Consider the following 26746-nt stretch of genomic DNA (forward strand, 5'->3'; position numbering starts at 1 on the left):
ACCTGATTTGGCGTTTAGCTGTGGACCTAGCCATCCCATCCACAGGTGGAGCTTTGAGCGGTGTTTCTCAAATTTGGAAATCATGTTCAAGTGCATATGCTGATTCAGTAGGTCTGAGGAGGGTCTGCATTTTCTTACCGTCCCTTGCCAGTGCTGCTAGTCTGCAAACCACTCCTTACAGCAAAAAATAAAGATAAAAAAGTTACTCATTCTTTCCCTTTTATCCCCAAAATGCTTAATTCTTTTGCCATCTGACTCAGTTACCACCCTGAACAGTTCTTGCAGTACAGGATGCACTTTAAAATCCTACTTTTAAAATTCTTTTATTTCTAAATTCTAAAAGTCTACGCTTTATCTTTTCAACCTGAAGCATTGAGTGAGTTAGAAGACAGAAACCTCCTGGAGGGGTGTATTTTCATTTGTTTAGATCTCACTGGGAAAAAGATTCTTTTTTATATGGGTAGTAATGTGCATAAGGGAGAGAAAAACTGGCCTAGGGCAAAAAAGCATAATAAGAAAGTATCGAGCAAATACTTTATATGCATTATCTTATTTATTCCTTATAACAATCTTACATGGTAGGTGTTACCTCCACTTTACAAATGTACTTAGATTAAGGAACTTCCACAAGGATACACAATTGAGTGAAAGGCTGAGGTAGAATTTGAACCAAGGCATTCTGTCCTCACAGCCCTCAGTTGTAATCCACTTTGGGATAGAATTCTTGTGCCTGTAGGATAGTGTTGTTAGGTGCTGTTGAGTCAGCTCTGATTCATTGTGACCTTACCCATAACAGAACAAAATGTTGCCCAGTCCTGTGCCGTCCTCAAAGTTGTTGCTATGTTTTTTTTTTTTTTTTAAGCTTCAAGTGAACATTTACCATTCCAATCAGTCTGTCACATGTAGGTTTACATACATCTTACTCCCTTCTCCCACTTGCTCTCCCCCTATTGAGTCAGCCCTTACAGTCTCTCGTTTCGTGCCAATTTTACCATCTTCCCTCTCTCTCTATCTTCCCATCCCCCCTCCAGTCAAGAGTTGCCAACACACTCTCGCGTGTCCACCTGATTTAATTAGCTCACTCTTCATCAGTATCTCTCTCCCCCCCACTGACCAGTCCTTTTCATGCCTGATGATTTGTCTTCGGGGTTGTTTCCTGTCCTGTGCCATCAGAAGTTCTGGGGAGCATTGTCTCTGGGATTCCTCTAGTTGCAATCATACCATTAGGTGTGGTCTTTTAATGAGAATTTGGGGTCTGTATCCCATTGGTCTCCTGCTCCCTCAGGAGTTGTCTGTTGTGTTCCCTGACAGGGCAGACATCGATTGTGGCCAGGCACCAACTAGTTCTTCTGGTCTCAGGATAATGTAGGTCTCTGGTTCAAGTGGCCCTTTCTCTCTCTTGGGTTCTTAGTTGTCGTGTGACCTTGGTGTTTTTCCTTTGCCTTTGCTCCCGGTGGGTTGAGACCAATTAATGTATTTTAGATGGCCGCTTGTTGGCATTTAGGACCCCAGGCGCCACAATTCAAAGTGGGATGCAGAGTGTTTTCATAATAGAATTGTTTTGCCCATTGACTTAGAAGTCCCCTCAAACCAAGTTCCCCAGACCCCAGCCCCTGCTTCGCTGACCTTTGAAGCTTTCATTTTATCTCGGAAACCTCTTTACTTTTCAATCCAGTCCAATTAGGCTGACCTTCCTTGTTTTGAGTGTTGTCTTTCCCTTCACCCAAAGCAGTTCCCATCCACAGATTGATCAATAAAAAGCCCTCTCCCTCCCTCCCTCCCTCCCCCCTTTGTAACCACGTAAGTATGTGTTCTTCTCCGTTTTTTCTATTTCTCAAGATCTTATAATAGTGGTCTTATACAATATTTGTCCTTTTGCAACTGACTCATTTCGCTTAGCATAATGCCTTCCAGATTCCTCCATGTTATGAAATGTTTCAGAGATTTGTTTGTTACAGCCACTGTGTCAGTTCACCTCATTGAGAGTCTTCCTCTTTTTCAGTGACCCTTTTTCTACTTTACCAAGTATGATGTCTTTCTGCAGTGATTGGCTTTGATTGGCTTCTCCTGATGATACGTCCAAAGCAGGGCTTTGAACCGGGTCTGCCGTGTTCAGTCATGGCCAAGGAATCAACACCAGACAGACCCAAGTTTTAAAAATTTGGGTGATTCGCCATGGTATCCAGAATGGGAATAATGACCGGTTGAAGCCCAGCTAGAAACTTAATCTCCCTCTTAGAAAACAAGGGCAGAAGCAGCGCGGCCCTGCTCAAAGATGGCGCTGATCTTGCTGCTTTGAATGTGCGTCGTTGTGGACAGTCCTGCCAGTAATCCAGTCTTACACATCAGGCTTCCAAAAGGGCTCACTAAGCCTCTTTCAAGTCTTGCATTCCAGGGCTTTGACCAGTAATTTTTCCTGTTCTGGGTACCATGGTGAATCAGCCAAGTTGTAAAACTTCGGGTTTGTTCCTGTTTCGCTTTGTTGGCTGTGATTGAACTGGTTCAAACTGGTTCGAAGTCCTGGTCCAAAGTAAGTGAGACAAAGTCTTGCCATCCTTTCTTCTAAGTAGCATTCTGGCTGTACTTCCTCCAAGGCATTTGTTTGTTCTTCTGGCAGTCCTTGGTATATTAAGTATCTTTCACCAGCAAAATTCAAATGCGTCAATTCTTCTTTGGTCTTCCTTTTTATTGTCCAGTTTTTGCATGCATATGAGGTGATTAAAAATACATTGGCTTGAATCAGACGCACCTTAGTCATCAACGTGGTGTCTTTGTTTTTTTTTTTTTAACCTTCAAGAGAAGATTTTTCCAGTGCAATATGTCGTTTGATTGCTTGACTGCTACTTCCATGGGCATTGTTCCATTGTTGATCCAAGAAGAATGAAATCGTTGAGAACTTCAGTTTTTCCACCATTTATCATGATGTTGTTTACTGGTTCAGTTGTAAGGATTTTTACTTTCTTTATGTAGGATATTGGCTTTGTAAATTTTATCTTTTTTTTTTTTTTTTTTTTTTTATTATGCCTTAAGTGAAAGTTTACAAATCAAGTCAGTCTCTCATACAAAAATTTATATAGACCTTGCTATATACTCTTAGATGCTCTCCCCCTAATGAGACAGCCTGCTCCTTCCCTCCACTCTCTTTATGTCCATTCTGCCAGCTTCTAACCCCCTTTGTGCTTTCATCTCCCCTCCAGATAGGAGATGCCAACATAGTTTCAAGTGTCTACTTGATCCAAGAAGCTCAGTCTTCACCAGCATCTTTTTCTATCCCATTGTCCAGTCCAATCCCTGTCTGAAGAGTTGGCTTTGGGAGTGGTTCCTGTCCTGGGCTAACAGAAGGTCTGGGGGCCATGACCACCACAGTCCTTCTAGTCTCAGTCAGACCACTAAGTCTGGTCTTTTTACGAGAATTTGAGGTCTGCATCCCACTGTTGCCCTGCTCCCTCAGGGATTCTCTGTTGTGTTCCCTGTCAGGGCTGTCATTGGTTATAGCTGGGCACCATCTCGTTCTTCTGGTCTTAGGCTGATGTAGCCTCTGGTTTATGTGGCCCTTTCTGTCTCTTGGCCTCGTAATTACCTTGTGTCCTTGATGTTCTTCATTCTCCTTTGGTCCAGGTGGGTTCAGACCAATTGATGCATCTTAGATGGCCACTTGCTAGCGCTTAAGACCCCAGAAGCCACTTTCCAAAGTGGGATGCAGAATGTTTTCTTAATAGATTTTATTATGCCAGTTGACTTAGATGTCCCCTGAAACCATGGTCCCCAAGCCCCCACCCCTGCTACACAGGCTTTTGAAGCATTCATTTAAGAATATGGAATGCTTCACGAGTTTGCGTGTTATCTTTGTGCAGGGGCCATGCTAATCTTATCTGTATTGTTACAATTTTAGTGTATGTGCTGCCGAAGTGAGCACTGTTTTATCTTCTGATGGGCATTTTTACATTTTTAAGTGTTAATAGGATCTTTATAGTTTAAGCATGTATTTTATGAATAACCTCCAAACAACTTCATAAACCCCTTTTCATCTTGCCTCTGTCATAGTGTGATTGGCTCATCTACTTTAAATGAATTAGAAACTACAAAATGAATAAGATTTTGTTTGATATGTTCATTGCAAGATTTTAGTTATGCCAATTTAACCCTTAGGTTATCAGAACTGTTGTCATCACCGTTTACCAGCTGGCTCCAAAGAACTCCCCCTGCCCCTCCCTTTTTTTTTTAGTATTTTAAGTCATTTTATGAAATTATAAAGGGGTAGTGAAAAACTTTATTAAAATTATAAGAATTTGAACATACAACCTTCTTTATAGAAAAAAAAAATTTGAAAGGTGAAAGAATTGTAACAGATGAAAGAATATTGACATATGTCCTGTTTGCTAAACAAGATGGGCCCAGGCTTTTGTTGTAAAACATGGTGTGATGAGGTCCTTGTTGTTCAATGACTAACTACATGAATGTCTTGGTTATCTAGTGTTGCTATAGTAGAAATTCCACAAGCGGATGGCTTTAACAAACAGACGTTTATTCCCTCACAGTCTAGTAGGCTAGAAGTCCAAATTCAGGGTGTCATCTCCAGGGGAAGGCTTTCTCTGTTGGCTTGGAGCAAGGCTGTTGTCATCAACCTTCCCGTGGTCTAGGACCTTCTCAGCACAGGGTCCAAAGGACGCACTGTTCTCTTTGATTTTGTTTCTTGGTGGTATGAGGTCCCCCATGTCTCTCCGCTCGCTTCTTTTATATCTCAAAAGAGATTGACTTAAGACACAATCCGGTTTTTGTAGATTGAGTCTTGCCTCATAACTGCCACTGATCCCATCTCATTATCATAGAGGTAGGATTTATAACACATAGGAAAATCACATCAGATGACAAAATGGTGGACAGTCACACAATGCTGGGAATCATGGCCTGGGCAAGTTGACATACATTTTGGGGGGACACAGTTCAATCCATGACAATGAGAATACCATACTTTCTTTTTGTCCTTAGAACTATATTGTTCACTCATGAATTCTTAAGTTTGAGAAAATTATTTAGGATATTGTCATCTGAAGACTCATAGTCTGAGATGTCACTTATTTAAAGAATTTCACCATTATCGTTAGAGTTTAGAGTACTGCTGTATATTCACATTCATCTTCTGATTCATGTAATAAACGTGACACATTTACATCTGTTAATTTTATTCTCTTTGCCCATATGGGCGGAAAATGAAAAATACCGAATTCTTGGTTGTATTTATTGAAAGCTAAAAAAGTGGACTACAAAAATGGTGCAGTACAGTTAGAAAAATGAAGGATGACGTTTTATTCCTTTTTACCTCATCCTTCTAGTTGATTCTGCCATTCTGTTTTATTATTTAATTCCTAGTACGATCACTAAGATGTCATCGTAAATTGTCTCTTTCCATTTTTTTAGATTTCTAAGAAAGAATAAAATCATGAAATATAAACTGTTACAAATTGAACTCAAAAAAGAAATGTAAAAACTATATATATATGTGTGTGTATTTTTTTTTTTTTAGTATTCCTGATAGTTTTCCAAGGGTGTTAGGAACTGTATTATCTACTTACCTACTTTAACTAGTTGGCCATCTGAACCTTTATTATCGTTTAAGTCTGTTGTGGAGCCCTGGTGGTATAGTGGTCAAGAGCTATGGCTGCTAACCAAAAGGTCAGCAGTTGGAATCCACCATCCACTCCTTTGTAACAACCGTGTGCATTTAGCATAATAGGGTTTAGGAGATATGGATAAATACTTTAATCTAGTATCTCAAAGTTCTTTTTATTGCAGAGCTTCCTTTAATCTCATTCTTCTTTGCTTCACACAGCTGCCTCCTCTTAGGAAACCTCTGGGCTTTGATGTAAGACAGACGGCTATACTACTGTCAATCGGCCAGGTTATATACCATTTATCTCACAGCCTTAAGAAGATAGTGATTTTGGTCTGTTTATAATAGCTGTACTATTTATTGAGCATTTACTGCACATCGGGTAGCTTTACGTATCATGGAAGCCCTTACGTATGTTTCATTGAATCCTAACAATAATCCTTTGAGATTGGGTAGATCCAGAATTTGAACCCTTATCTGACCAATTCTAAAATGTGTGCTTCTGAACACTATGTAACAGTTTCCTATTTTTTTTAATAAGATTTAGAATTCATATATCTGTCCAAGAAGAATTGCTGGCAAAGCTAGTTTTGATAGTTATCTGTAGTTCAATAAGTATCTACAATTAACTTTTGTATTTCTTAGGTTATGAAGATAACAGATTGTTTTCCAGGGAAAGTGGCATCAATATACTGTTTAAAAATATTACGGACAGTGAATACTGTCTTTTTTTAACGTTTTGTTACAGATTGCTCGCTGTAAACAGCTCATCTGTGATCCCAGCTATGTTAAAGATAGGGTACAAAAGGTGGGCCAGGTGATCAGAGTTATATGTATCCTAAGCCACCCAATCAAAAACACCAATGATGCCAACTCATGCCAGATCATTATTCCACAGAACCAAGTCAACCGAAAGTCAGGTGAGTTTTGAAGACCAACAGATGTTTGTAGAATTTGGTAGAACCATTTGCTTAATATTTCATCCCAACTTTCTAATTTTATATGCTGTATTGTAGGGAGGAGACTTTACATTTAGGACACAAAATGTGGTTCCTTTTAGCTCATAGTCATCTTGAAGCATTGTGTTGAAACGAAGAAACTTGACTAGGAGCTTGGGTTCTGATCTCAGCTCTGCCTTTTACTTGTGTTCGTGACTCTTGGAATTTACTACCTCATCTGTAGAATCAAGAGGCTAGGGATGAACTGACGATCTCTTCCAGCTCTGACATGTGTCTGTGGAGGTTTATGCTTATTTAATTGACTCCACTGAACTTCTGAACTGATACAGCTGCTTTTTGTCATTATTTATAAACTTAATACTTTTAAGATCATAATTCCTAATCTGTTTTCTTTAACCAATGGTTTTCAAGCATCAGATGTTCCCATCTTTCAATTATATCTTTTATTTATCTAAAATTCAACTTAAAAGGAGCTATCGGCTTTTAAATGGACAGTAAAGAGCTATCTGTATTATGTTCCCCCCCATATCAAATCACAGATTATCACTAGAACAAAGGGATGTGAACTGAAATAATCTTCCAATAGTTCCCCAGAAGGTAAAAAGAATAAAGGAAGTCCAAGGTATTTTCTATATTGGAAATTTTACAGTTACTTTAGAGTAGAGGTGTACAGACCAAGTAGAATCTCTGGAATTATATCAGTTTATTATGTCAACTCAGGAATAGTTTATACTGATTTGCAATTGTGTATTACTTTAATAAATGGGAAAATCAGCCCTTAATAAATCTTAGCTATTCAACACCTTTCAAAATGCAGTGTCCAAAGGGTAGAAAGCTGACATGTTGGTCAGGCTTTTCACAGCTAGCTGTGACAGGCTGGGAAGAATCCAGTAGCTTACTGCCACCTAAATCCTTACAATTCCAATTGTTAAATATTGGTGTACTTTATGTATGACCCTGTTTACTTCCGTATAGAATTTAAGCTTAGAAGGGACTGCCTTTTTCAGATGATAATATGTGAGACCTACAGATGTCCAAGGTTTACAAACTTTAGGACATAAGATGATTTCATTTGTTTTTAGATATCTATGTTTGCATGATTTCTTCTGCACACAATGTGGCAGCACAAGGGAAGTACATTGCCATAGCTAGTACAACTGTGGAAACCAAGGAACCTGAGAAAGAAATCAGACCAGCTTTGGAGCTCCTGGAACCAATTGAACAGAAGTAAGTGATGCAGTCATATTAAAATCAACTAAGGTGCAAACTGAGTTCTTTGATTTTGGCCCCATGGTAGGGTGAACATGAGAAAAATGAAAGTAGCCATTGGCTGCTGTGTGGGGTCCTGAATGAGGAGTGTCTCATCTCTACCAGTCTTATCCCTTGTTTGAAAGTCAGGCAAAGCGATGATTTAATACGGGGTCTGCTAACCTACTTCTTTTTCCCCTCCAGATTTGTTAGCATCAGTGACCTCTTTGTACCAAAAGATTTAGGAACAGAAAGCCAGGTGAGTGTGGAGACAGAAGTATTACCAGCCTTTATTGGGGAGACATGCCTCAATAGTCTTTAAGTCTCTGTAATTTTTATTTCCAGATCTTTATTTCTCGTGCTTATGATGCTACAACTCACTTTGAGACAACCTGCGATGACATAAAAGACATCTATAAGAGGATGACAGGATCCGAATTTGACTTTGAAGAGATGAAGCGCAAGAAAAATGACATCTATGGGGAAGACTAACAGCAGTACATGTTATCGTCTAATTAGAACAAATCTTAAATTTGGCAAATAATGCATATTGTATGAAATCAATATTGTAAGGCCTGCTTTTGTAATCAAAAATGAGAGATTGAAGAGTACTGTACCAGTAAATATTCCTCCCCTTCATCTTTTTAATATCATGTATTAACTCTTTTTCATGGAGTGGCTGTATTCAGAATTGGCAGTTTCCCACATTCTGTTCAATTTAACTAATACTGGCTTTTTTGTTTTCCTAGCAAAGAATCAGTTTTAAAAAAACATTGTGATACTGATACAGACAACTTGATACAGTATTTGTATCTTTTAATCGGTGTAGCCTTTGCAGTTATGTGCTTCTGCTGCTCAAGAGCTGGATCAGTACAATTTGTGTGCCGTCTGTCCTCTTGACATGAAGGAGATTCTAAATTGAATATTCCAGCATCCCTAGGTTTTTCCCTGTAACTTTACATTTTGTGTTACTCCAAGTATTATAACGATGCCCAGATAGCATAGCCACAAGTTTGGTTGTTGTGGGCATAGAATTCTAACTAAACTCCTGATTTTGGGAGTCATTTGGGGAAAGCCTGTGTGGCTAATGGTTCCATATAGTGTTTTAATCTAATAAAACTGATGAGCGAAAAGGGGAAAGAAACCTATCATAAAGCAGGTGGAATGCAGAAGCATCTTTTGTACCCCAGGTGTGGCCTCTTCATGGACCAAGCTGCAATGCAGTATTGATTTGACAGAGCCTCTGCTTCAATGACGTCTCCCTCAAAATGGCTCCAAATGATTTCTGTACTGCAAAATAAAGCCAAACTCTGGAAACCAGTACTCTGTTTATTGGTCTGTGCCCTGATCTTTATTAAGTACTGTTATGACTACCACAAAGCCACTGCTTATATCCTTCAGTAGAGCCAAAAACTTGCCAGGGAAGAGATGCCAAAGTAAAAAGCCATGCCCGGTAGCTACAAGTATATACCCTTCCTAATTTAGATGGGTAAAAAGCCCGTCATCTGGCTTCACTGTGAGTAGACCCCAAATTCTTGACATAATTATTAGACTCATTATTCTTAGTAGTTGTTTAGAAAAGTATTCTCTTCCACACAAATCCAAATACTGCCTTTGATAATTTGCTTACGGCAGCCATTATAATACTTGAATATTTTCATGTAATTAATGCTATAGTCAAAAATTACTGGTACTGTTTCTCCCTTGATAGAACTATCAAGTCTTTTGTATATGCAGCTATTTGCCACAGATGAATGAGGACATTTCAACCGTACAGGTATACGTTGCTTAACATCCACAAAACATTCTGTGAAATAGGATGTTACGTGATTTGAACGTTGTGCAAACACCGTATTATATACAGGTAGTCCCTGTACAATCCAGAGTTGAATCTCCACAAAGCCTGTTAAAACTTTGTGGGAGCCCACAGGATAAAGCCTGAGAGCTGTATCCCCTGGATACAGAAGGTTGGCCTTGCAGAGTGTGTGGCTGGGCAGGGCAGGGGCTGCACCCACGGCCACATTGGGACTTTGTGCTGGTGCAGGGCTGGGGGAAGGGGGAGTGGATGGGGGACTGGGAGGTACAGAACCCGAGTGCAGCTGGCAGTGGCAGCCCTGGCTACCGCTGCCCAGTTGGTGTGCCTGCTTTCTGATCACATGCGGCTGCTGTCATTGCCTGGTGCCAGAAGCCCATGAGCACCTGGCCCAGCCGGCGCCAGCCAGTGGAGTGGAGGAGCCACGGCAGACACTGCCCTGTGCAAGAAGTCAAAGGCTGCACAGTGAGTGAAGCCAGGAGGTGGCAGAGGTGGCCCTGAGGGGATTGGGATTCGCCCTGGAGCCCCCGCTGCCTGTTTACTCTGGGACTTTGGGGTCTTTAAAACCGCTCGGGGGAAATAACAAAAGGATGGCTGCTTTCCCCTAAAAAACAAAAAACCTTATGGGACCAGGACAAAGATGTGATTGGATGTTGCCTGAATGGATATTAAGCGATGTATACTTGTATTTTTTAAGACTATTTTTGACTCTTACAGTTAAGTATGAAGGAGACAAAGGTAGATGATCTGTGAAAGGCCTTACTTAGAAGAAGAATTGAGATGGTTATTCTGATCGTCTGATTTTAGCTCAGTTTCCCAGCCTCACACTACTGACATTTTGGGCTGCGTAATTCTTTGTTGTGGGGGCTGTCTTGTGCATTGTAGGATGTTCTGCAGCATCTCGTTACTTACCTACTAGTTGTGACCATCAAAAATGTCTCCAGACACTGTCAAATGTTCCCTCTGGGGTAAACCTGCCCTACTTGAGAGCGACTGCTTTAGCTACACAATAAAATTAAAATTCCAGCAAGCCTTTCCCTTCTCATAATACTTCAAATTATGAACTATTAACACAGGCAAAGGCACAAGGTGAGTTAGTACTAAGTGAAGAGGAAAACTTTTACATTCATTTAACATATGTATTCATCACCTACTTAAGTGCTATGCCAACGGAGTACTGAGATGGTTAAGGCACAGTTAGTCTCTGGAGAGCTCACAGTCTACGGGAGACATGGTTTGGTTAAACGCTAAAAATAGTTTTAGAAAAGGTGGTACGGAAACTGAGGAAGGTGGCCCTGTCGGTGTAGGAAGGCTTTTCAGGAAGAGGAGATTAACATTTCAGGTAAGATCTGAAGGATGACTATATTAAGCAGACAGTGCCTGGTAGGTAGTAGGTGCTTAATAAATGTTAAGTTTCTTTTTCTTTAGTAATTTTAAATTCAGCATACCAAATACAATTAATGGCCTCTTAATAGATTCTTGCCCTTGGGGGCAAAAATAAAATGATCAGCTTTCTATGCAAAAATCGTGTCAATAATTCAAACCATCAGTCCTTCTCCTGCTGAGAAAACAGTAAAATTGGGATTTTTGTTTAAGGAGGAATTTTACAAAGCATATTGAATGACTTTTGAAAAGAAGCTTCTATATAGGTCTAATATAAGCTATATATTATATTCACCTATATAGGTGAAAAGAAATCACTTGAAATTTTCTCTTACTGAGGAAAAGTATACCAGAAAGTACTGGGCAGGTCTGTGGTAATGAGATGTAACAGCAAGGCCAAAATGATATAAATGGTAGGAACTGATTCCTCTGCAAGCTAGTTATTGTGGCTAAATGGTTTAAAAATTGTTAAAACATTCTCTACAAGTTCAATTTTGCTTACAGAGTCACTGCAGAAACCACTGAGTGATTTTTAGTTGTCTTTATTAAAAAAGGAAACAAATTAGGTACAAAAACCTTTGTTCCAAATAGATACTGTGTATCTTACAAAAAAGTTTTTGGCTTGGTTTTGAGTTTTAAAGATTACTGTAGAAATTATTTCTAATATCATAAATATATGATGATTTCTTCCTCAGGGTCGACTGTGTAGTGCACTATTTACAAAAACCGAGTAAGTGAAAAATGACAATTTATACATCCACCATTTGGAAAAAAATGTTTAGCTTTATGTAGTGTTGTTGCTTTAATAACAGCAAATGAATTCATTTAAGATTAGAGTGTTTACGAGGGTGGTAAAACCTTTCAAACATACCATTAACATGCATTACATATGCCTTACTAACATTAACATGCAAAAACATATTTCTGCTTTGAATCAGTAAACATGTTAGCTAATTTCTTATTTTTAATATTAAGCTCAATTCATGGTTTTGAAGGCATTCTGTTTAAAATGAAAATTTAAGACAATACTATTTAACACTGAAACCCAAAGCTAACGGACAACTACTGTACCACTGTGAAGTCAAACATTTTAGCAAAATATAAAAAATGAAAGGACAACTTCCCATACGGTGTAAAACATTGGGTTTTTTCAAACATGAGAAGACAGTTCATGTGTATTTCAAAGTTTTCCAAAGAAGAGGGAAAATATTAATTCGTTGTCACTGCCCACGTTTATGCAAGCTGCAGTTGAATCACCTGGATAAACACAAAATTGATGATAATTCTATCTTTAAAACAAAACTACCAAGAAATATCATAAAGGCATGCTATCTACAGGGGAAAACACGTAGGTATCTTAAGGCTACATTATCTTTTGTCCTGGTAATCTATGTCAACTGAAAGCATAAATGCATATCCTTTAAAGTTGGTAATTTGAAGTAATTTGGTTATTTTATTAATGATACTCTAGAAATTCCCATTTATGCCCAACTAACAGCAGTTTCCACCCCCAAAGAAATATTTTAAATTTATAGCATGATGTATAAAGAACAGAGCTTCAAAACAACTGGTTTCCTTACACACACGCCAATCTGCTTTTAACAATTACACTCAAGTGGGAGAGCTATATATAAAGTGTTCTTACCAATAGCTACTCCTAAAAGGAGCTGCTACTTTTTGTATATTTTCAATAAAGTTATTTACATCTGTAACAAGGACTCCACTATTTTCAAAGACCTCTCTGGAGACAGTAGGCTTATCTGTAAAAAGAAAATGACAACTTCAGTCATTCCTTTAAGGGAGGGCGTAGATAATATTCACATAAAACAGAGATTAAGTATAAAATTGGACAAACACCTGTAGGAGCTGGTTAAATTTAATGGAAAGAACTATGTTACAGGACTACTTACTAGACAAAAAAAGTAACATTTCCCTAACCCTGGCCTTATGTGGATTTATCAAAATACAACAGGTTAAAACTTTATCCCTGATTCCTGATGGCTGGAGAGATTGATCTTAGGGTATCCAATAACTACTTAGGGAGGGCATTTCTAGAGCTGACCTATTCTGATATGAGCTGAATAATGAAAATGAGGCAGAACTCAGGCTCTGAATTTACCTGTTAGGAAAACAGCAAACCTGGCATCGATATGCTGAATTTGCAGGTTTAACAAACATTTCAAATTTTCTGCTTTTGTTGATGATTGAGAGTCACACTGGTGGTAATGAAGCAACTCAATGATATTTGCACTCTGACATGATTTCATTATTAAGTTCTTTTTATGTGCAACTGAATCCACTCTGGAAAATATTTTACATGGAAATGTTAATAACCAAATTTAGATTCCAGTATTTAAGTTTACGACAGTTTATGTTCTACTACATCTTAACTTTCAGTGATTTTATTTCTAGACTTTGTCTTCAGTATACTACTTGTATTTTTATTTAGTTTAACCACTTCTGTAAAAACATTCAAACTCATGAGGTTCTTCTCTTTCCTTTTGATGCTCTTTTTCATGGCACAGTGGGCTTCCTACAAGCCTAGAAGTCAGTGTCCTGTAGATGAGAAAAGCTGTCTTGACAAACATGAGAATGAGATCAAAACCACACACTGATGTAGGTAAGCTAATCACCATCAATCAGCAAACATCTATTTCAGCACTCTGACAGGTGCTACAGGAAAAAAAGATGTGAGATATATACATACTTTAAGGAAGAACAAGGTACTTTTTGAGTCACAGAATTGCCTGAAAACAGCACAACTGCACTGATTTCTTTTTGTAAACACAGATTTTAAATATGGGTCTTATTCCAAGGAAGAGAGACAGCCACACATTTATCTACTACCACTTTCTGCACCCTGTATCATATACAATGATTCCAAATATTTTAGTATCTTCGAAACCTCCATCTGACACACATTTTGGTAAGATCGCCACCAAGTTCATTAAAACTATGATGGCAGCCAGAGTTCTCTTAATTTCGTACCTCCTGAAAATTTGGCTGCTACCTTTTTTCCTTCCTCTTTTAGAGGAAGATGAATCCTTAACTCTTTCTGCATTCAACTTTTTAACATCTCTGCTCTTGATTCCACCTCTAGTCTTCTCCATCGCTTACGTTCTCCCTCCTGGCATGGTGGAGAAAACCAACATCACCCATATTCCCACAACCCTAGTGATAATCACTATTAACACTACTGTCATGGATTGAATTATGTCCCCCCAAAAATGTGTCTACCAACTTAGGCCATGTGTGGTTGTCCTCCATTTTGTGATTGTAATTTTATGTTGAGAGGATTAGGGTGGGATTGTAACACCACCCTCACTCAGGTCACCTCCCTGATCCAGTGTAAAGGGAGTTTCCTTGGGGTGTGGCCTGCATCACCTTTTATCTGGCAAGAGATGAAGGGGAAGCAAGCAGAGAGTTGGGGACCTCATACCACCAAGAAAGGAGCACCAAGAGCAGAGCACGTCCTTTGGACCTGGGGTCCCTCGGGTGCCTGAGAAGCTCCTCCACGATGGGAAGATTGAAGACTAGAGGACCTTCCTCCAGAGCCGACAGAGAGAGAAAGCCTTCCCCTGGAGCTGATGCCTTGAATTTGGACTTTCAGCCTACTGTACTGTGAGGAAATAAGTTTCTCTTTGTTAAAGCCATCCACTTGTATTTCTGTCAGGGCAGCACTAGATGACTAAGACAACCATGATGATGAATTTCCTTCCAGGCTTTTCCCTAAGTATATGTACATTTCTATATGATTAGCCTCATAGTGTACATAGTTTTATGACAGCAACTTTTCTGTTTCTTCCTCTTTACTGTGCACAGACTTTTTAAATGCTTTTACTTACTGTGTAAGTTTTGTATGGCAATATTTCATATAAATTTAAAATATATATATATATGTATCTACAGGCTGTCCCTGGATCATGAATGTACAACTTACATAAACCAACTCCCTCATAAAGCCTATTAAAAATTCAAGGTACATACAATGGTTCATAATAACAAATGGTGCACATCAAAATACTAATATTACTATATTATGTTAAAGATGTTTTAGTGTATCTGGAAGTGTTTCTTTAATGTTTTTTAAATATAGAAAGGTAAACTATATATTATATACTGAGACAAACATTTGACTGATATTAGATACTAACTGCACCAAACTGTTCCGACTTATGTACAAATTCGACTTAGAAACAGATTTAGGAACTAAACTCTTATCATCAGGGACTGACTGTATATCTACATAGTCCGTATGTCTGTCTCTTACTCTTGCCTAGAGATGAATTTGAGGTTGGTTTTGCGATTGCTGATATCACCCACAGCCATAAATATCTTTGTAAAAATAGTGGTTTTTAAAAGCTAAGGTTGTTTTAGTTTAGTTTTGGACAAATTCCCCCAAATGTCAAAGCATATGATGAGTTTTTGGATGCCTGTTACATAATGCCAGATTGGTACAGTTTGAAGAGCATATTAGAATGGCAACAGTCATGTATTTCTGTTTACTCAACGTTCTACAAATGCTAAAGTATTTTAATTTATACTTATTTTGTAGGTGTGCTACACCACCTAAGAGCTTTAATTTGCCTCACTAATTACTACTGAAACTGGAATTTCCCCCAAAAGTGCTGGTTAATGCCTTTGTGATCTCTGTTGATCACTGTCTACCCCTTAAACCTTCCTCCTTTATCTTCCTTGACAATGTCATCTCTTGGTTCTACTAACTCTTTGTTCTTTCTTGTTCTCCTTTACTAGTTCCTCTCCTAAGTAAAGGCTGTTCCTTAAATTCTATTCCTAGACATCTTTCCTTCAAAGATCTCATGCACTTTCACAATTTGAGCTACTATCTCTCTGAGGCTTTTTTAATTTTGAAGAAAGCAGTATGGTAAATAGAAAATAACAGTCATTTTAGAGATAAATATTCTGGGGTTGAAGCCCAAATGAGTGAAGTGAAGATAAACTATCTACCTCCGAGGTATAAAGTTTGAGATCAAAAGAACTGCCGTAAAACACCTAACAGTGCTTGAAATACCATACTTAACAAATGGGTCACTGGATATTCTTTCCAGTCTGCCTCTGGAGCTCCAGACTAAAATTTCCATTCTTGTTTTGATCAGTTTCACTAGGACTTCTTTGATATGAAAGAGATACTTCATAAGCCCCAGGTCTCTTCATCCAAGGAATCAATAAAAAAATTTTAAAAGAATCACAGCTGAAGATTTAAAGAGATTTGCCTATTTGTAACATAACTGCTTCAGGATAAAATTGAGTTAAGGCTAGATTCTGGTTTCATTTTTTCATCCTTTTTATTAACTGTGACAACTTAATATATGAATAAATATCCAAAAAAGTTAGTTAAGCACACCAAACCAAACCCATTGCCGTTGAGTTGATTCCGACTCATAGCGACCCTACAGGACAGAGTAGAACCGGCCCACAGAGTTTCCAAGGAACGCCTGGTGGATTTGAACTGCCGACCCTTTTTTGCTTAGCAGCCATAGCACTTACCCACTACACCACCAGGGTTTCCAGTTAAGTACACAGCTTCCTTTATTGAAAGCCCTGCTACAAAAAAACAAAATCCCACTCTCACTAGTGCAATAGTGCATTTCAAAGATTCAGCAACTATGGTTCCTCAACCCAGTTCCACCTACTCACACCACAGCGATAAGAACTACACAGAAATAAGAGCACAACAATTATCAGCCATTAAAGCTCTGAATACTTAACAGTCAACAGACCTAAATATTGTGCTTAGTGATGTAGGTGATTTACATTCCAGCACAAGCTTATCTTGTCGCAGACCCACGCTAGCTGCAGTCTAGTCTAGAGCATACTGCATACTGTAGGATGGATCACATGGTATTTCCACCCTCCCCCAATAAAAAGTGCCGGGAAGGGAAGAATCCACACACAGGTAAACAAACACCTTACCTTACATAAAGGTCTTACCTTACGTCTTCTTTTAGCTTTTTATTTTCTCTATAGTGAAGCAACCACTTCCATCTTCCATTTCCATTTAGTTTTTCCAGGGTTTTGACAATTTCCTTCAGTTGAACTACAGAGTAAGTTTGGCAAGAGAAGATGTGTTTTGAGTTTTCTTCTGATCTGTGCAAAGCCCAGTAATTATTCTTGTAAAAAATAAGAGCGCACATTTGAGGGTCTCATCATCGCCACTTGTGCTGGGCGGTATCCCGCTCTCACTAGTGCATAGTGCATTTCAAAGATTCAGCAACTATGATTCCTCAACCCAGTTCCACCTACTCACACCACAGAGATGAGAACTACACAGAAATAAGAGCACTACAATTACCATCAATTAAAGCTCTGAATATTTAAAAATCATGTTGAGGCACCAAAAATAGAAGGTCCCATTGTGACACAGAAAAGATAGGTCTCAGTTTCTAAATACAGAACCTACAGATACTTTTTAACTCCAGTTTCCATATAGAATTCATGTTTTTCCTTGTTAAGGTATATCCTCCTTATTTTCTAATCCAGAAGTGGTATCCACATTTAGTTCTGATATGGTAACAGAGCAAGGGCAGGTTTTGATTACATGTAAAAGCATCTGCCCCACGCTCTTTCGTTTATACACTATGTAAGTTACTGGTCAGTGTTCAAGAAGACAATAAAGACAACTTTTAGTAGTCATTTTCAGATTGCTATGGTATCAGTGAGATAGTAGGGGTGATGGCAATAGAAATAGAGAAGAGAAGGCCGATTCTAAACATGTAGCTGGCTTTAATTGGCAAATGGAAAAGTCAAATACAACAATAAAATCTCAAATTTGTATGAATAGGAATTCAGGCGCACTAAAAGGTCAGCAGTTCGAATTCGCCAGGTGCTCCTTGTAACTCTACGGGGCAGTTCTACTCTGCCCTATAGGGTCGCTATGAGTTGGAATCGACTCGACTGCATCGGGTTTGGTTTTTTGGGGGTTAAGAGGAAGGGTACTTAAAAGAGAAGCAGGTCTGGTAGTGAAGATAATTAAAACAAAAGTGGTTAAGAACATGGGCTCTGGGAATAAGGATTATATCAAACTATATATAAAAAAAAATGCTTAGCATAGTGTACGGCGCAAATTAAGCCCTCAAAGGTGGCAACTATTATCTGGAGTTGATAGCTTCTTTTCGAGGAAATATTTGGGTCATTGGGTGAGGAGAAATTGCATTAGAGTAAACTTCAAAGAAAGAAAAATAACAGACCAACCTAATGTTAAAGTTTCTAATACTTTGTCATCTGACACCACAAAGCCTCCTGCACGAAACAGCTCTTGGTAGGTGTAGTCAAGGACATCTTCAGGACTGTCTACTCCAGCAAAGATCACATTGGGGAAATGCTTCAGCTTCAGCAAAGAAGGAATCTGTTCAACAGAAAATGACCCCCCAGTGAAGACAGGTTGATCGGGTCGTGTTTTTCTTTTTTAAAACACTTGCCTTTTGTTTCTTTTCTACCCAAAGGTTTCAAGGTCCAGGAAGAAAAGCTGAACATACCTTTTAACCTTTATTACTGACTGGTAATTTTGCCACACATAAGGAATGTATTTACTCAGTTCATCATCAATGGCTGCAAACTCATCAAAATTAATTAAAAACAAGTCTCTAAAAGCACTCAAAAGGTGGAAATAAAAATAAGTAAGGAAAGAGCATACCTGAGGTTTTGGGGACCTGTAAAGTAGCTAGCTATTTCATATGAAGTCACACCATCATTCCCTTGTCCCAGTGTCAGTACGTTAACGGTCCATGTTACTACCCATGGACAACAGCAGAATCATATACCTACCTTATGTCCCTAAGTTGGAACTTACTGGCACCAGCATTACTTTTACTGAATAAGTAAATATCGTAACAGTATAACTTAGAAAATAGGAGGTCCAGTTGCAATATAGAAAAAACAGGTATAGCTTTCTATTCATAAAACCGACAAATATAATTAGGGAGCACATAAAAGATAAACTGAGGACTCAGTCTATTTTTTGGCTACAGATTTAAGAAAGTTTCCAAATTAACTAAGGGACAACTATGAAAAGAGGTAAGATACTGGTAAATTTCCTCATCTGAGATATAAAACTGCATCTCTCAATATCTATCAATAAGAAATCTGTCTTTAAAAGGGAGAATTACAAGGACCTAAAATATAATTTGCCCTACCAATACCTTTGTATTATTACAACACAGTAGATCATCTTGATCCCATTATTTTCCCACTTAAAGATTCAATGGTAATATGTTTTAACTTCTTCCCTAAATAATAAAGGCAGTGAAAAGTCTGATAATTACAGAATAACATGAAATGCCAGGACTTCGTTTCTTTTTAAGAGATTTTAGACTTACTTGATGCAGATGGGATGATATGTCCTCGTTTCTGATGATGACTATCAGGGTATCATTCTCCCTGTGAAAAGCCTGACAGAAACGCTGAGGTTCAATTTCTATATGGCCTCCTTTCCTCAGAATATTCTGAAAGATCACAAGTAGCCATTTCTAAACAATGGGACACCTACACGGAACTACTTTTATGGTTTGCTAAAAATCCATGAAAAGAGCACAATTTATCCTATTTACTAAATTATATCCTATCAAGGCAACATAAATGGCAATTTGTCTTATTACTAAATAAACTCTTTTATATATAAAACAGATGGCTCTTGGGTATCATTAACAACTGCTTTTAGACAGCAAGGCACTTCGTAATCTTTTGTTCGTGAAGTATCAATGGCCCATTTTTTTTAAAAACATATCAATATATATAAACAAGTCTCACCTTCTTCAACGGAATTACCTTTGAGATGTTAGATATTTACCCTAAACATGCCACTTCTAGTCAAACATTTCGAGACCTTTTTTTCTTCTTTTATTATCCATAATACCTATACATTCCTTTGAGTCTCATTAACGGGACTGGTTTCATAGTCCCTTGAATCTAGGTAAGGGAAATACGAATCTAGGTACCTGAGTAAGATAGGAGATGTAGTTGAAACCTGCTCCACAGAGAGGACTTGGTTATAAAGCATTGTGGAGATGCAATTTACTACCATATCAAACAGACTAGCTTCAGAGTAAGACTGTTTGTATAATTACAGAAATTCCTTAACCCTACCTTCCCTTGGGAGTCCTGGTGGTGCAGTGTTTAAGAGCTCAGCTGCAAACCAAAAGGTGTGCAGTTCGAATCCACCAGCCACTCCTTGGAAACCCTATGGGGCAGTTCTACTCGGTCCTGTAGGGTTGCTGTGAGTTGTAGTCAACTCGGCAAAATGGGAAACTTGCCCTTGTGACTTTGACATTATGTTCTCTGTCTTGAGGGTTCTGGATGTTTCCGTTGCACACTCTCTGATGTTTTGTTTCCTAGTTCTATCAAAACCACTGTGCCTGACCACCACTTGTTGTTTTCCTTTATAGTGTTATTTTCATCAGTTTCCCTTAGATTTCAAAACAACTCAAATTTTGACTATTTTAGTTCATTACTCAAAATGTATGGTACAATTTTAAAGCAAATTATTATAGACAAGATTTGTTTTTACACTGAGCCTACTTAAAAAAAAAATCTAAATATTGAATCTTTAGCCCTCACTTATAAACTCTTTGAATGAATAAATTTCCTCATACGCTCAACATTTTCATCGAATCCTATGGAATATTTTGTCTATGCACTCAGAATTTCCACAGTAATAAAGGACTCTGTAGATCCTCCCCATTTTAAAAATAAGTAAGGACCCAGAGAAGCTAAGTTATTTACCTAACAACCCACAGCTCATTAATGCTTCCTGATTCTCCAGGACACAATCATTATCATTGGGGATAGCCTTCTGACCTTTTAAAAACATTTAAACATTTCAGAGTACCATATTCTCAAGTTTATTTTATAACGTGTCTACTTTCTCACTTGAAGATTAGTTTTACCTTTGCACAAAATCTGCTATTTTCTATTGTAAGCAATGGTCATTAAAAAAATATTATTATGAAATAGTCTATTCCCAAAATAGAAGAGGATATAAAATCTGAGAGGATAAAATGAAGAAACTAAGGTGAGTCAAGTCAGATTCTAAATCCTCGCAAGTCAGAATTTCAGCATGGTTATATCACTTAAATTTAAGGAACATGTACTCACCAAAATATGTTAACCTAATATTCAAATTTTTAAAACTCAACCCAAACCAAAAGGGGTCCTCTCATCTATCCACACTAAGAGAGGAACACAGGTAATAATCATTTTTTTTTTTTTAAATCTGTATCTTAGCTTTGGAGTATGTTTGTCTTTACATTAGAGAATCTAGGTTTGTCTACACTGGTAACTTTTTGTGAAAATTAGTCACTGCGTGGAGAAGTTTTATTTCATTCCTAATACTGAACATAGTACAAATCTTTAGATCCTTGTAGTGTAACGTTTAATATGCAGATAAAGACTGAGCTGTGAAATTTAATATGTGTGAAGTAAAAATGCCATCTCATTCCATGATTTCTTTTTAGAGCCAAGAATATGAAATTACTTCTAAAATAAACGAAAACTACAAGTCAACCAAAATACTATGAACTATTAAGAAAAAAACCTAGCACTTTACCTTTGTTCTTAAAAAGAATGACTTGTCTTCTGTTTCCACAAGGTAGAACAGGAAGGTACTTTTACAAGCCTCTTTCATGACACTTTTCAGTTTGACATGTAAATTGGTACATAAGTCTGTAATCATGTCTTCATAGGAGGCTGGCCTTCTCGGGAAAGATGAAAACATCTCTTGAGATGTGGCCTCTCCAGAAGCAACATTCAGCTCTTTATCTTGGAAAACTATTTGGTTGTTATTCATCACCTTGTTGAATTCAGCATATTCATTGAGAATAACAGAGATATCATTCCGAGATTCTTTCAAAATACTGTTATATTTCAGTTTGTTGAGGTGGAACGAAACAGTCTGATTTCCTTCAGAACTTGGAAGATGGTATCTACTGTGACTAGATCTCTCCTTCCAAAAGGAAGAACTGTCCAAATCGCTAGGCATGTGGCTTCTCATGTGCTGACTCTGTTGTCTAGGGTCTGAGTGCACAACTGTTACCAGAAGTGGGCTTCTGCTCCTGGATGTAGGGTGCAGACCAGGAGATTCAGATATTTTTGTTAAAGGGAAAGCTCCGACAGCTACCTGGATAGGTGACTCCTTTGGAAAGGCATTGGTAGGAGAGGTAGAATGCTGAGATCCGCCATTTTTCACAAGCTGTTTTAATTTATGTGCGAAGCGCAGATATTCCAGGTCTAAAGTGTTCTGGGTGAGGTCATCTGCCATCTGCCACATACTTGTCCAGGAGCTGATCGGGCCACATTTTGCAGTGAAATTGGGGTGCCTTCTCAAGCGATGCAAAGTTCTCGTGGTATCTTTGAACACTTTAGTTATAGTAAAGTTGGCATAGGTCCTGGGGATACCATGGAGGTCTCTGATTTGGATATAACAGGGCACGCACTTATCTTCTTCCTCTAATCCACTGGACCAGTTTCTGGAAGGGAGGTTTGTCTCCAACCGTGGTACTTTGTTAGAGTTGCCCCAGTCTTCATTATCACTATTGTTTACACTCACGAAAGAGTTATAATCATCTTTAGCAGCATCTTCTCTTTTTCTGGTGTGACTACATCTCAAAGTGCAAGAATCCTCCATGTCTACTTTGGGATTTCTACAATCACCAAAAGGGTCTAGATCAGAGTCTCCAGAAAGTGGTTCATACTGGATGTCGGAATTCACACTGACATCCATGTCTCTATCCAGGGTTTCAGAACCATCCTCAGCCCCAAGCCTTTCACTAGTGCTCTTATCTTCTGTATGTTCTTTAGAGTCTCCACAAACAACGGAGTCAAAAGATTTTGGAACAAAGGAAGCAAAAGGCTCTTTGTTTTCACTGGTGTCTGCTGTATTTTGGTTAGAATCAGCACATATGGGAAAAAATCCCTCATTCAAAAGATCTTTTGTTTCAGATATTGACTTATCTTGTTGCACGTGGAGTATCTGTTCACCTTTTTGAGATGTGTTAGATTGAAGGCCAATACCTCCTAGATCTACACTTTCTTTATGTAACTCAGCTTTAGTTTCACTATTTTTAAGCAAATTGGCCATGTTGACTACTGATATTTCCTGTGTTTGAAACCCCATCTCTACATTTATTGGTCTTGTAGCACTATCTGAGGAAGAACCAAGTTTTGGGATCTCTGAGTGCTCGTATGTCTGTGTAATAATAGCTCCATCAACTGAGTCAGAATTCAAGGACTTGATCTGCAAATAATTATCTCCATTTGTTTTCCAATCACTGCTAAAAAGATTTTTCTCAATATTTTTAGGGCTAGTCGGCTGTTTCAAGGACACACTGACTATGCCACTTGAGGCAGTTGTAGAAAGAAATGTGTCAGCCAAAGACTTATGTTCAATAATCTTTCTAGGACTCAGTGGAGGGTCACTGGTCTCTGAGGTGAAATGTTCTATGCCCAAATTTCTGTTCTCTATACTAATCGACTGTAATGGACTTCCTGGTTTCACCAGTTTTTCAAGAGAAGGCTTGGAATCATCTCCATATTTGGCAGCTGAGGCAGGCTGGTTTAATTCTGCATCACAGCACTGCACCTCTTCTGTGAATGATAAAACCTTGTCATGCTCACTTTGGAAAATTTCCTCAGTTACTTTACCAGGAAAGGTTAAATGTTTATCTTTTCCTCCTGAATGACTACTCAATATTGGAGGCATTTCAGCATAATGCTGTACTTGCACCTGAGTTAAGTTATCTTGTCCCGCTGGGCGGGTAGGACCAACAAAAGGATTTTCTTTTTCTGTTATGGCTAAATCTACGGACTCAACCTGGGAGGTCTGGATACTGTTCTCACATTGTGTATCAGGAAGTTTTAAACTATGAGGAGAGACAGCCTGAGATGGTCGTGCTTCCTCAGCTGGTACTAGGGGTTCTGGACTAGAGGCTGGTGACACTTCCTCAATTAAAGAACCAAAGGGAAAGTCTGAAGTAACATCAACTGCCTCTGAAGTCTCAAAGGTGGAACTGTCCTTAGAAAGTACTGAAGGAATTGGTTGAAAATCACCTCTTCTCTCCTTATCTTCTAACGGCTCCTCTGACAGTGATGTATAAACAGCAGAATTCACTTCTCTGTTTTCCGGGAGCATCACCTCTCCTGGATCAATTATTTCTTCAGTTATATTCCGAAGTTCTAAACTTGATAATGGCACCTCTTGAAGTTGCTCTATTTCATCGGCTGGAATTTGTTCCCTGGGACTTGTAGGTGGCGATATTGTTAGTGTTAGGTCAATGTCAGAATCTTCCTCTGATAATTCTAGGCTGACCTCCTCTCTATTCATAGACAGGCTTGTTTGCTTGGTAAATGATGAATTAAAGGATTCAAAATGTATATTTTCACTACTTAGAAAACCCTTGTCATTCTTCCTTAGTTCTACAGAGCCATCTGATATGTTACTTCTTGATGAAATGCAGTTAAGTGGGTAATTTCTTCCCAAGATGGTAGAGGCTGATGATGAGACTACTTCTTCAAACTGTGTTGGCTCTACAGTATCTGCCGAAGATATGCTGGGGAGACTTTGAGTTTGCATGGAAGTGTCTTCACAGAGTCCCACTTCTTTACTGGGTAACGGGTAACTAGAATTGTTAACTAACGACGGTGCCTCCTTTACCACTGAATTATCAGAAGACGACGATGACGCCGGAAGAGGACTCTCTTTCTGTAACGAACACATTTCTTTAGCAAGTGTTTCTCTGCTTACTGAGGAGGCACAAAGATACTTATTGCCTTTTTGTTCTGACATTGCTAGAGACGGAATGTCCCTAAGACCTTGTGTCTGTGCCTTTTCAAATGTAGACATGGGTGATACTTGTTTAATCAACTCCGTATTAAAGGTTGTAGATTTATCAGCTATATTTACGACTTCTGTCTGTATCGGTACATAGGCGTTTTTTTCTAGAGTGAAAGTAACTGGTTCAAGATTAATCATTACATACCCCACGTCATCATCTTTCCCTTCTGATGAAGGCTGACATTCTTTGTTTATGGGGCTGTTATGCTGGGTAAAGCCCTGTATAACCCCCGTTTTTGCTTGCATTGCTGCAGGAAGAACGTCAACTTCGCTTTCAAGAGTGCTATACGCAGACTTCTGACAAGTCACTGACTGATTGTTGATCCCATCATAAGTCTTGGTGAATGTGCTTTGTGTAACAGTATCATCATGAGAAGTCATTCTTGTGCTCTCCAGTGGCTGAAAGGTTTTATCTTCTTCAGGGATAGAAGGCCCGTTAGTTTGGGCACCTCCATTGCTAGAGAGCACAACATCAGAAGTTTCTCGTTTATCTGACTCTTCTTCTTCAGCCTTTTTTCCAATGACCTGAAATGACAAAACAAAAAATCAGAAAAAGATTTTTTTTTATATAATTACATATGTGAAGAACAGAAAAGACAAAGATCAATTTTGGTTTGTATCTCTTCTTTTTAATCTTCTAATCTGAAAGAATATTCATGATAGAGATCAAGTAAATTCTTCTCTTTTTAGATAGGCTTAAGATACCCCCAAAATAGAAGCTTTTTTCTTTAAAAAATATACACAGATAACAACTCCAAAATCTTCCTGATCACACAGCCAGGTTTTAAAAAATGGAGCTCTTGGAAGAAAAGTGGCTAGACAAATGACATTTTAAGACTTGAAAATGCAGACTGTTCACATCACTTAGTTCAGAAATTTAGCTCTGGAAAAAAAGTACTCGATTTTAATTAGAAGATAATTTTAAAGCAAAGAATAGATTTTTTTTAACACTAGCTTTCAATTAGATTATAAATACACTATACTCTAGAGCTGTAGTATGAGAAAGCAGTAAATTAATTACTATCCCCTGTACTAGGAATACAACGATTAACTGTCTTCCCAAGGTATCAATCTCTACTCCAGTAAATAAAAGTCTCTTACCCCTGAGTTATCTTCTTTGCTTATAACTGTATATAATCTTTCTCATAACATCTCCTCTTCCAGAGCAAAAGAAAACTTACCAATGTGATTTGCATTAACAAACAACAGGGACTGATTTAAACAGTAAACCAAAAAAACCCATTGTCACCCAGTTGATTCTGACTCATAGCGACCCCACAGGACAGAGCAGAACTGCCCCCTTGGGTCAAAGCTGTATGTAATCTTTACAGAAGCAGAAAGCCACATCTTTCTCCTGTGGAACGGCTAGTGGGTTCAAATGGCCAACCTTTCGGTTAGCAGCTGAGCACTTAACCACTACGCCACTGAGGCTCCGATTTAAACAGCAGCAAGAAGAATTTATGTTGAACATTAGCAAAAATACCTCTGGACAATTCTGATAGTCTCATAAACAGGATTTTGCTTTTTTTTTAAAGGTTGAAGCAGGATCTTGTCCAGAACATGGTAAAATAGATTGATTATGCAATTGGGCATACTTCTCTAATTCTTTGGAACACTATATTCACAGATTTACTACCACGTCCTGACGCATACATGTTGGAAGTCAGTACCTCTGTTTCAAACTTCTTGTTAAGGACATTTCTGCCGTAAGCAAAAGAAAGAAACTGAGACTCAAGAATTTTAAAAGGACATGACTGACCAGACATAAAGCATTATAAAAGTCTTACTGGTGAGAGTCATTCTGATAACTTTCCCGCAGCCCTCTCAATCACACTGTGGCTGTTAGCATTTGGCCACAGTCCTGAATCTGAATCTCACCATGCCTGGCT

At 38.4% G+C, this 26746-nt stretch overlaps 2 protein-coding genes and 1 non-coding gene across 8 annotated transcripts in view; 1 reads left to right on the top strand and 2 right to left on the bottom strand.

Annotated features, from left to right (window-relative positions):
* The window catches only part of GDI2 (GDP dissociation inhibitor 2), a 47257-nt gene extending 38119 nt beyond the window's left edge, over positions 1-9138 (top strand). Inside the window, exons 8-11 of the mRNA XM_049882055.1 lie at positions 6360-6531; positions 7653-7797; positions 8023-8077; positions 8164-9138. Of these exons, the coding sequence (XP_049738012.1) occupies positions 6360-6531; positions 7653-7797; positions 8023-8077; positions 8164-8310 (519 nt within the window). The 3' untranslated portion in view covers positions 8311-9138. The remainder of the gene's footprint in view (positions 1-6359; positions 6532-7652; positions 7798-8022; positions 8078-8163) is intronic.
* On the bottom strand, positions 3810-3916 carry LOC126076627 (U6 spliceosomal RNA). The gene has a single exon (XR_007517554.1). It is a non-coding gene; the product is annotated as a U6 spliceosomal RNA (small nuclear RNA).
* A 2402-nt stretch (positions 9139-11540) lies between the features above and the next one.
* The window catches only part of TASOR2 (transcription activation suppressor family member 2), a 77893-nt gene continuing 62687 nt past the window's right edge, over positions 11541-26746 (bottom strand). For 3 of the 6 annotated variants that reach the window (XM_049882059.1, XM_049882056.1, XM_049882061.1), the window contains 7 exons: positions 21576-25382; positions 19351-19476; positions 18227-18380; positions 16967-17072; positions 13134-13315; positions 12660-12774; positions 11541-12271 (listed from right to left, as the gene is read on the bottom strand). In XM_049882059.1, coding sequence (XP_049738016.1) covers positions 12268-12271; positions 12660-12774; positions 13134-13315; positions 16967-17072; positions 18227-18380; positions 19351-19476; positions 21576-25382 — 4494 coding nt within the window. In that variant the 3' untranslated portion in view covers positions 11541-12267. Of the gene's footprint in view, positions 12272-12655; positions 12775-13133; positions 13316-16966; positions 17073-18226; positions 18381-19350; positions 19477-21575; positions 25383-26746 lie in introns of those variants that run through there. The other 3 variants (XM_049882060.1, XM_049882057.1, XM_049882058.1) reach the window with 2 other exon arrangements.

Source organism: Elephas maximus, chromosome 4, assembly GCF_024166365.1.
Source record: "Elephas maximus indicus isolate mEleMax1 chromosome 4, mEleMax1 primary haplotype, whole genome shotgun sequence".
In the NCBI taxonomy this organism is placed as follows: domain Eukaryota; kingdom Metazoa; phylum Chordata; class Mammalia; order Proboscidea; family Elephantidae; genus Elephas; species Elephas maximus.